The 10,067-nt window shown below is 41.6% G+C and overlaps 1 protein-coding gene across 1 annotated transcript in view; it reads right to left on the bottom strand.

Moving 5' to 3' along the window:
• The window catches only part of htt (huntingtin), a 55,437-nt gene that overhangs the window by 21,935 nt on the left and 23,435 nt on the right, over nucleotides 1-10,067 (bottom strand). Inside the window, exons 20-30 of the mRNA XM_010771871.1 lie at nucleotides 6,776-6,997; nucleotides 6,438-6,666; nucleotides 5,661-5,802; nucleotides 5,382-5,561; nucleotides 4,909-5,085; nucleotides 4,622-4,698; nucleotides 3,913-4,048; nucleotides 3,661-3,783; nucleotides 3,335-3,542; nucleotides 2,488-2,633; nucleotides 772-949 (exon numbers count right to left, since the gene is read on the bottom strand). Coding sequence (XP_010770173.1) covers nucleotides 772-949; nucleotides 2,488-2,633; nucleotides 3,335-3,542; nucleotides 3,661-3,783; nucleotides 3,913-4,048; nucleotides 4,622-4,698; nucleotides 4,909-5,085; nucleotides 5,382-5,561; nucleotides 5,661-5,802; nucleotides 6,438-6,666; nucleotides 6,776-6,997 — 1,818 coding nt within the window. The remainder of the gene's footprint in view (nucleotides 1-771; nucleotides 950-2,487; nucleotides 2,634-3,334; nucleotides 3,543-3,660; nucleotides 3,784-3,912; nucleotides 4,049-4,621; nucleotides 4,699-4,908; nucleotides 5,086-5,381; nucleotides 5,562-5,660; nucleotides 5,803-6,437; nucleotides 6,667-6,775; nucleotides 6,998-10,067) is intronic.

The following is a 10,067-nucleotide window of genomic DNA, read 5'->3' as shown; positions in this document are numbered from 1 at the left end:
GTGCACCATAGAGAGGATCCTGACCTTCTACAGGTGCACCATAGAGAGGATCCTGACCTTCTACAAGTGCACCATAGAGAGCATCCTGACCTTCTACAGGTGCACCATAGAGAGGATCCTGACCTTCTACAGGTGCACCGTAGAGAGGATCCTGACCTTCTACAGGTGCACCATAGAGAGCATCCTGACCTTCTACAGGTGCACCATAGAGAGAGAGGTGGTGAAAACTGCACAGAACATCACCAGGACGGAGCTGGTGGAGGACCTTTACTCCCAGCGGCTCAGGAAGAAAGCCCCTCAGGATTATCAAAGACCCCCATCACCCCAGCCACAAACTGTTCTGTCTGCTGCCGTCTGGCCGGCGGTACCGCAGCATCAGAATACATATTATATAATTACACCTTAGTTTTGTAAACATTTAATTTTAGTAGTACGTTAATACAATTGTAGATTTAATGTTCATGTTAATTATGTTTTTTTTCCTCTTAGAAACAAACATGCAATTGTTTGGAATGAAGATGTTTTTTTTTGTTTAACTGAAAGAAATGTGAATTATTGTTTTTGATCAGACTCCATTGTGTTGTTGCTGAGAAACTTGGATTCATTTAAACATTCACAAACTAGTGATCAACTGATTATCAACATTTCTATATAAATGTTTTTTTGCATTTAAAGAGAAGTGGTTTATGATTTCTTTATGAGTGGCACCCCAGCAACTTATGTCAAACCGTTACAAGGGAATGCACAAACTGTACTGGAGGCCCGGCTTACCTGCAACGATGATGAGGCGTAGAGAGTAGATGAGGGAGCAAGTGTGCGTGGCGTACTCCGCGGTTGAGAGTTTGTTCCAGACGCAGGGCTGCTGCAGGGCCAGGCACAGGCAGGACAGAGCCCACTGCAGGTCCACACTGAGGGGCAGCTGGTTCTGGAGCAGACGCCACGCCACCACCTGGGCGGAGACAGAGACGTACAAGGAGGGAAGAGTGTGTTTAGACAGAATATAACTTATAACTTGCATACCTCTAAAGAAGCAAATCTGCTCTATTATCCTTCAAGTAACAATATATATTATATGTTAGCTGCTCAAACTTAACTTAAGTAACTAGTCAGTTTTGGTAAATGTCTGTTTGTTTGATTATTTATTTCCCTAAGGGTTAGACAGCACTTTTGAGGAAATTGACTACTCTGTGTGGGAGAGAAACTCCCTCTGGAGGAAACTTTGGGAGTTTAGCCTTTGCAGAGCATTTACATGAACAAAAACCTATGGCCCAATCCACACCCCTACACACTACCCCTCTGTGACGGAGGGAACTCCGTGGAGTGACACTCGCAGCTCAACAAGGCTCCCTCCTGTCAGGTGGAGGGAGTAAATACAGAGGCAAGCTTTGGGACAAACTCCCCTCTCTCCGGCAGAAACAGGAAATGCCGTAACTGTATGTAACAACGGTTTCAAATCAGCATCTCTTTGACAAAAAATGTAAATTAATAACTCAAATAAAACTCCAGACATCTTTCATTGTGATGTTTGCAAAGCTCTTTTAGTTTTAAACCTGATTTTTATAAGCTTCTTAGTTTTTGCAACAGTCTGTAAATATACACAACTTTATAATAAAATGCACACATTTACCTTTTTCTAGACTAAACACAGGTATGATCCTAAGTTAAAAACATATGAGGTTATCATGAGGTTGTTAACATCGCAGTTTATCACTGGATGTTTGCTGGAACGACACACACAGCGTTGAGTCCGGTCAGGTAGGGCAGCAGGTGAAGTCAGGACCGATGCAGACTCGCTGTTTGAGGGCTTGATAGCCCACTCCCCCTCCACACTCGGTTGGTTTGGAACAGCACTTAATGTGGCGGACCCTCCGTGCGAACGGAGGGGTAGTGTGAGGGGGATTGGGCCTATATAACACACTACAGAAAGGGGAAAACTCTAAAAGCATGATAGGGCCCCTCTAACTTTTATGTTTTGCTCATGCCCACTTATATGGGGGCATAACACCAGCTAATGAACTAAATCACTAAATGTTTGTGGAAGAAAAAAATCAATTCGTATCTTTTTGAATTTTATGTAACCAACAAGATCTTTAACCAAAAATGAGGCCATGTTATCAGTAAACAGTGTTTATTAGCTTTTGTAAAGTTTGCAGGAAGGCCTTTCATACTTGCAATTTTGTCATTTTCTTAAGTACGGAAATAAGGAATACACCTGGAGAGAGAGACTTGTATATTTTGTCATCTTTTGTGCAGTTCGTGTTGAGCTATCTAACATCAGGATTTAAATTGAACAATAAGAATGAAATGATGGGTCTCAATTACATTAGAAACTCAGTTACCACTATTGTATGATTTAGACTGAAGCCTGGAAATCTACCTAAAGAGAAATAAAGCTTTCTTCAAATGTATGCTTTTGTATATATTTGGAAGCAAGAATAAAAAAAACAAGGTACATGAAAAATGATGTTCTTAAATGTGGCGTTTTACCTCTGCAGCAGTGCAGGTGAAAGAGGTGATGAGGTGTTCCTTGTCAGGGGAGATGTGTAGTGAGGAGGGCAGCTGGCTCACACTCAGCAGGTACTGGGACAGCGCTCTGCACAGCGACAGAACCCTGGGGTAGAAACCTGGCTCATCTGAAATACAGACGCATACATACACAAGATATTTAAAACTGAAAACAAGGTCAATGCTTGCAGCAGTCCCCAAACTTGTATTCACTTGGACCAGTTTCATGTAAGACAACATTTTCTCAGACCGGCCTTCAAGTTGGAAAGATAGGACGAAAGAAAATGGTACGTCTGGCATAAAAACAAATATGAAGGAAGGCTCTGCGATATATCAAATATACTACCGGTATATGTATAAAATGACTAAATAGCAAACAGAGTGTAACTTGTCTCTCTAATTTTTATAAGCCACTTCACAAAGACAACAAATGTTGGAAATGGAATAAGGTGTTTTCAGTGCGTTTTTGGCAATCTCAGGATATTCTGCCTTGATTTGAATCCACAACACTGGCAGAGTAGTTGTCTGATACCTACTTTTAAAGCCACCTGTTGCTAGCTTGCAGGCTTCATTTTTTTTAAGTAAAGTATCACAAGACTGGGACAAGCGTCTTGTCAAGAGACAGACACAGATATCCGGTCAATTTTCAAAATAAAAATGTTTTAGGCTGATAATCAATAAAATATTTGTTATTAAATCTTTCTGTACGGCCCGGTAACAAATGACACACAGACTGATAGATGGATTGGTGGTCGAGGACGACAAGAATGATGCAGCATACTTTTGCTATAAGAAAATTGACCAAGACGTGTCAAATGCTAACTCTCACCATACACATCAGCTAGTTGTTTCCAGTAGGGCTGTGGCTGGGCGGGCGGCAGGAAGGACTGGTGCGGGACAGGAAGTGACCCAGTGACCCCCTCGAGCCGCTCTAGGGTCACCTGCAAGGCTGTCTCTAACAAGAGTGACCCCTGACCCCGGGCACACCGCTGCATCCCCATACTTAGGCATGGACACAGCAGGCTTAGGTTGAACTCCTACGGTAGAACAAAGGCCAGGATCAGATGCAATAAAATCACATTTTAATTGATCAATATGGTAAAGAACATTTATATATTGAGAAGTCTGATAGGTTTTAACTGTAGTCTATGTCACCTTGCAGCTCATGATGTTTAAGAGGTCAGCGGGAGGCAGTTTGGTGAGGAGTTCTGTCGTCTCTAACAGGGAAACATCTCCACAGAGACAACACTGAGACTTCACTAGAGCCACGTACCACTCCTGAAAACAAAATGTAATACATAAAAACAATTAATTATACCTTCTATAATTAATTTCTTTACTTTGCAGGATGAGGACACACAAAAAAAAACATAAAATACAGACTCGTATCTTATCTAGTTCCCTCACCTTATCTGCATTAACCAGCTCTGGGGCAGGAGGCGGGTCTCCGTCGAGAGGGTGTGATGTCACAGGAGGCGTGGGGCTGCAGGTGTCGGTGACAGTGGCTCTGAACCTGTCCAGCAGGGAGTAGAACCTCTGATGCCTGCGATAAGAGAGACATCCAGATGTTACAATAACTTCATTTTGTTGACAGAAATATGTCCTGTGGATAAGTTCACTCAGATATACATCAACCTGAACAGCCCACTGAAAGCAGAGGATGAGATGTTACCATAGACTGAGGGTAACTGTAATCCAGATAAACACTAAAAAGGCTGGCTTTTCAATGAAGAGCAGTTTACAAATGTTTTATTTGGCAAACTTGCATGTACTTGAGTTTGAATATTTGTGATCTAGTGTCAGCATCTTCCCCACTTTACATTCGAACTCAAGCAAAACATTGTCTTCATGTAATTATCTTTGCTTGGCGGGGATCGCTTGCTTGTGTCTGTCAGCCTGTCTGCAGCTATTCTTTCAAACTAGGGTTGAGAAAGACACCTGGTGGACATCTGTACTCTGCAGAGTGCACTTTCCAAGTTGTGGTTCTGTAAATCTTTATTGCAAGATTTGTTTGCTTATCAAACATTATTGTTTGTTCCATTTTTTTTAAATGTCAATGTCCAACCGACTGCTAGGAATATTCCTCAAATTGGCCTAAAAGACAAAAGGGTGTTACCTCTGAGCTAGGCCGCTGGTCTGGAGGTATTCCTGGATCCTGTTGAGCTCCTCCACAGGCACCTGAGCTTTACTGTTCTGCAGGGTGGAGGGACACAACAACACATAATCAACTTGAGAGAAATCAAGAACAACATTTGTAGATTCACACATCTTTCCTAAGATCTCCCAAAGCATCTATTTCTATTGGTGTGTTCATCAGTCATATACATTAATAGAATTGATCAAGTCTTCGATTTATTAAACTCCCTTGTGACACTAAAATGCAAACACATCCACAATCATCACCTGTAGTGTCTCAGCCAGCAGCATCTCCACCCTGCGACACGCCAGTGTGTCCACCATGCGAGCCAGAACCCTGAAGGGCGTGTTGAGCAGCTTGTCCACGTACAGCACCAGCAGGGAGCCGGACTGACTCAGGTGGATGCCTTCCAAACACTGCAGCGTCTTCTTCAACATGGTAGGCTGCAACAGGATTCATTAAGGGAGGCAGAGGCGGGTGACGATGGAGAGCAAAGGGAAAGGGTAGTAAGATAAGAGAGGGGAGGAACAAATAAAACACTTTTTATTTGTTCCAATTCTAAAAAGAAAAACAGGGGGTTACTAATGAAATGACTTAAGACTTAGCAGGTTGTGGAGTAAAGAGTAAAGAAATCCAAGACTTGTTATTTTGATATAGGTTCTTTTCAAATGTTCTTTATCATTAGTCAAGTCATTTTAAGTATAGAGAGGGCGGGGGGAGTTCAAGGGTGTACTCTTACAGCACTGAGGTTGTCACAGCGGGACTGGATGGCCTGGATGAAGAGGCCGCTGGCAGCTGAGTTACGGTGCACAGCGCTGATGAAATCCTGCACTGGAGGCTCATGGGAAAGGCTGATGAGGTCCTGCACATGGTTGACGATCAGCCATGTCAGATGCTCAGAGTCATGGAGGTTCTGACACTATTGTCCCGTGAGAAGAAAAAAGAATTTCCACTTAAAACAAAGGTTTTTTGATTACATATTTGTGTACGATTGTCTGTTTGATGTTTATTTTCTCACCACGTAGTCACAGAAGAGGATGAGCGCTCCCCTTCGGACGATCTCTCGGTTGACCATGGCTAACCTGGTCTCATGCTTCTCCTCTTCTCCTTCCCCTGAGGAGTGAGGGCTCAGCAGCTTTGTGCACGAGAGGCTTTGTCTTCTGAGAGAGAAGGATCGAGACAGGGTAGATTGGTACAATATTCGGTGAGAAATACAACCTGGATTTGATTTTGGGCGATTTGTTGTACGATCAATGGAGGTTTTTGCCGACATGCAGTCTGCATGTTTTCATAGGAAGGTAATTTTTTAGCAGTATTAATCTAACAGTTAACTTATGTTCATCGCCGCTTCTTTCAGTAACCCCGCAGTTTTAAAAACAATGTAAATCAAAAATTAAAACAAACGTGCCAAGTTTGCGTTTGATATTTGCATTGTTTTTAAAACTGCAGCAAGGAAATGCTTAGGGCCACTGTTTGTCCATGCTGTGGCTCACAGGAGCAGATTGTTGGGTTTTTTGGTTATTTCTTAAAATTGGTTTGATAGGGTTATAGTAAATGTAGTACTTGTATTACATTTATTTTTTTTGTAGTTATTTTGCCATAAGATCTGTGTTCACAGGATGGATATTTTTTATTTGTTTAGAGGCTTTCTGCCCTGCAGCTTCAAATACATTTGATTTATTGTACCCTGACTGTATATATTAATATTGAAATAGTTGAATAAAGAAAAAGCTTGTATGATTAAAAAGGTCTACACAAAAACATTTGACATAGTTTTTCCAGGATCTGTTTGTACCTGGGTGTCTGGTGCACCTCTGCCCACCACGAGTAGTTGGTGTAGTCGATGATGAGGAGGACCTGGCACCACAGCAGCACCAGGGAGGGGTGGGTGGTGATCATGCACTGCACCATGCTGTTCAGAGCCTCTAAAGGGTAAAACAGGCCAGCCTCTGCTCCAGGCTGCACACCCCCACCCTCACCCTTTAGGAGGCGGGTAGCTGCAGCGGTGATCCTGCGGAACATACCTGGAAAGAAAAAGGACAGAGGGAAAGGGCTGTCAGTTTCCAAAGAATATCATGCAGTGATTAATCTACCAAAACTCAATCATTACTGTTAAAAAGGATAAGAGCTCACCACTTTTGAAGACATGTATGAGACACATGAGCAGGGTGCCCAGCTGCTGGCAGGAGAAGGTGTGCTGCTGCTCTGTAATGTCCACTTTAACCTGTCTGGAGGAAATGTCATCCAGCAACACTCCTACCAGCTGCAGCAAGAACCTGGGAGAAGGCAGAGGGGACATGTGAAGGGGACATGTGAAGGGGACATGTGAAGGGGACAAAAGATACAACATTTTGGCTGTAAAAAAAAGAAAAAAAAATAGATCTATGAACCAGGGTTTCAGCTAGGTTTTTTTCTTGCCGGTCAAATGTCTGGAAATAATTAATTTTACCGGACAAATTCAAACTTATCGGTTATGTTTCAATAAAAATAAGAAGAATTGTGTAGCATAGTTTCCGTTAGCAGGGAATTACCGGACTATGACAGGTAATATATGCTGATGTTTAAAACTCAGTTAATGGGGCTCATTTTTATATTGCTTCAGTTTATAATCGTAACAGATCGAAAAGTTCAGATTCATTTTTCAATAAATGATGCGCTTCCACAAACAACAGACATAATTATTACATTATAACAAACTATTTATGGTAGATGAAGTACAGAAAGTTTACATTAACTTTGGATAATAACACGGGAGAAATAAACGGAGCCTCGCTTTTCCTCCCTCCCGACAGCCTGTCCGTATCTCATGCAGCTCGCTGATCCAGTAATCAGTGACCCGACAGTGAAGAATAAACATATTTATAAGTAGTTTAGCTTGTTCCAGAGGTAGATAAAATAGATAAGACTTAGGTCTAATTGGAAGTGTGTGTTTTGCTGCGCTCACCGGTCCCTAATTATTACCGGAGATTTTGAATTTACCGTTTTTTTAATACATTTTATTTTTTTTATAAATGCTACCAGCTAAAAACCGGTAATTACCGGCTAACGGAAACCCTGGTATGGATCTAGTAAAAACATATCGTAATCCTAAATCAAATCAAAGCTTATTGGTATAGCCCAGTATCAGAAAACACGTTAGTGGTCTTTACAGATTAATAAACATAGATGACAGTGTAAAAAAATAATTAAAATTACAAGGAAAAACATATATATTATTTTACGGAATATACAATAAAAGATACAAATAAAACTAGAAAATGCATTTCCTGCAGAAAATGCTTGTGAATGCTGTAAAGTGTGAACATTTGTTGCTGAATTTAGCTGAAAATGCAGAAAAAGCTGAATATGTTATGAGCTGAATGATAGCTGCTTTTAGCTACAGAGAGACCAAGTAAGTGTGTTGCTGAACTTAACAGAGAAATGCAGAAAAGTGAAATGATTTGAAAATTGTTACAGCTCAAATGACTTTGTTGATAACTTGAAAGTGAAATGTTAAACTGGAAGAGTAGGAAAAATAGTGAAGAAGCTTAATATTTACAAGAAAAGGTTTAAAAAGGGTATAAACAACAACATGTATAGCCTCAATGTCCTGAAATAGCTGAATAATGTAATAGTTGAATGGTTTCTGCAGCTGAAAATAGGCTGAAGGAGTTAAATATCAGATGTAAGTAGTAGTGAATGAATGTGTATTAAGAAGAGAAAAGAAAGTAATAAGGCTTGGGAAAGCAGCAGAATATTTTTGACTGCAAACTTTTCGACTAAAACCATACGTCATCAATAATGTATAAAATATCTGAAACATGTTGAAGTCAGTATGAAGTCTCCATCAGACAGAAAAGAATAGGCTCAGACAGTCTGTTAAAGTCCAGTGTGTTTGTCAGTGTTTGTTTGTGTGCTGAGCACCTAATCATAACACCAAATCATAACACCTGTGTGAGCCCAGAGATCAAAGGTTTCAATCTGCCCAGCATCACCATGGCAACCAACTGCAGCTCTGAAGCCCCAGCCACACGAGGACGATAACGGTCGTATCGCTACAGTTCACTATCAGATAGACCAGGGTTGGGCAAACTTTTTGGCTCGGGGGCCACTATGGAGTTTTTAAATTTGACAGACGGGCCGGGCCAGTAGCAGATCGGTGAAAAAAAAATTTAGGCTGTCCACTCCTCATTTATACACTCGGTAACTCAAATGTTGACTTTTCTTTATCTTTGGTCCCACTCATTGTTACAGATGCAAGTTCAAAAGATGCATAGGTTTCAAAGGATGATTGCGTCATCGTTGCGTCATGACGTACGTGAATTATTGCGTCATCGTTTTGCGTCATGACCGTAACCGTTACAGTGCTTTCTTATGACCCCACACGAGCGTTTTACGTCGCTGATTTTCTTGCGCAACACCCCTCACAACAACATTCAATACGAGGGACTGCGTCGGGGTAGTTTTTAATTATACGAAGCCAGATTAAATTAAATAACTACTTCTCCTACCTTGTCCTTTCATCCAGAGTCCGTGGTGTATTGATTATACATGTGGTTCAGCTGCATTACCGCCCGCTGCAGTGCTGCTCGTCTAGCCTGAGTTTATTCTCCCGTTAAACTCGCGGCAGCGGCCGCTGTAAAGTTTTTTTTATTGTCTGACTGTCCACACAGCAGCTAGATAAATATCCCATCCCCATAAGGTCAGTGTGTTTTAGTTCTGAAGCTGTTTGGCATCAACAACACTGTATGAACGTTTCGTATGGCCATTCTACCAGGTGATGTTAGCTAATCAGACTATCTTGAAACACTGTGTTGCTATCTATTGGGCATAAGCGTTTCCTACACGCCATATTTTACCGGCGTAGTTTTCGTTATGAATTTTACTTGTATGGCCAGCATGTTGGCCATGTATTGATTCCACTCCGATGGTTGCAATAATAAAAACAAAAGGAAACGTCTGCCTCTGAATGGGTCAATAACAGTGAACGGATGCGTTATTAAATAAGGTAAAATAAACAGAATCACGACTAAGCCTGGTTAGTGTTGCCTGACTTTATATAAGTGTGTTTTTAAGTGTGCGGCTCCCGTTCTAGTCACTTCTGCTCACGGCTACTGCTTGTTAACAACTTATATTCGCCGATCTTGCCTTGCAAAGTGGGGCCAGTAGAGAATAGACCAGACACAGGAAAGGTAAATTGATTGTCTAGAGTCGCATCTAGTGGGATCAACTGAAATGCCGAGTATTTGCAGAAAAGGCAAAATGAATGCTCTTTACTATAATTTGGACAATTTTGTACCAATATTCGGCCGGGCCGGACTTCAAAAGGCCCAACGGCCGTATATGGCCGCGGGCCTTAGTTTGCCATGCCTGAGTAGACTGGTTCGGCCACATGGAAACGCAATAACGATAACGATCCCAAGTGGGTAGGATCGCAAACGAAACG

The sequence above is a fragment of the Notothenia coriiceps genome, unplaced genomic scaffold (genome assembly GCF_000735185.1).
Source record: "Notothenia coriiceps isolate Sejong01 unplaced genomic scaffold, NC01 NC01_scaffold00010596, whole genome shotgun sequence".
Classification (NCBI taxonomy): Eukaryota; Metazoa; Chordata; class Actinopteri; order Perciformes; family Nototheniidae; genus Notothenia; species Notothenia coriiceps.
Note: the sequence above shows the minus strand (reverse complement) of the source record. Positions and strands in the feature narration are given on the sequence as shown.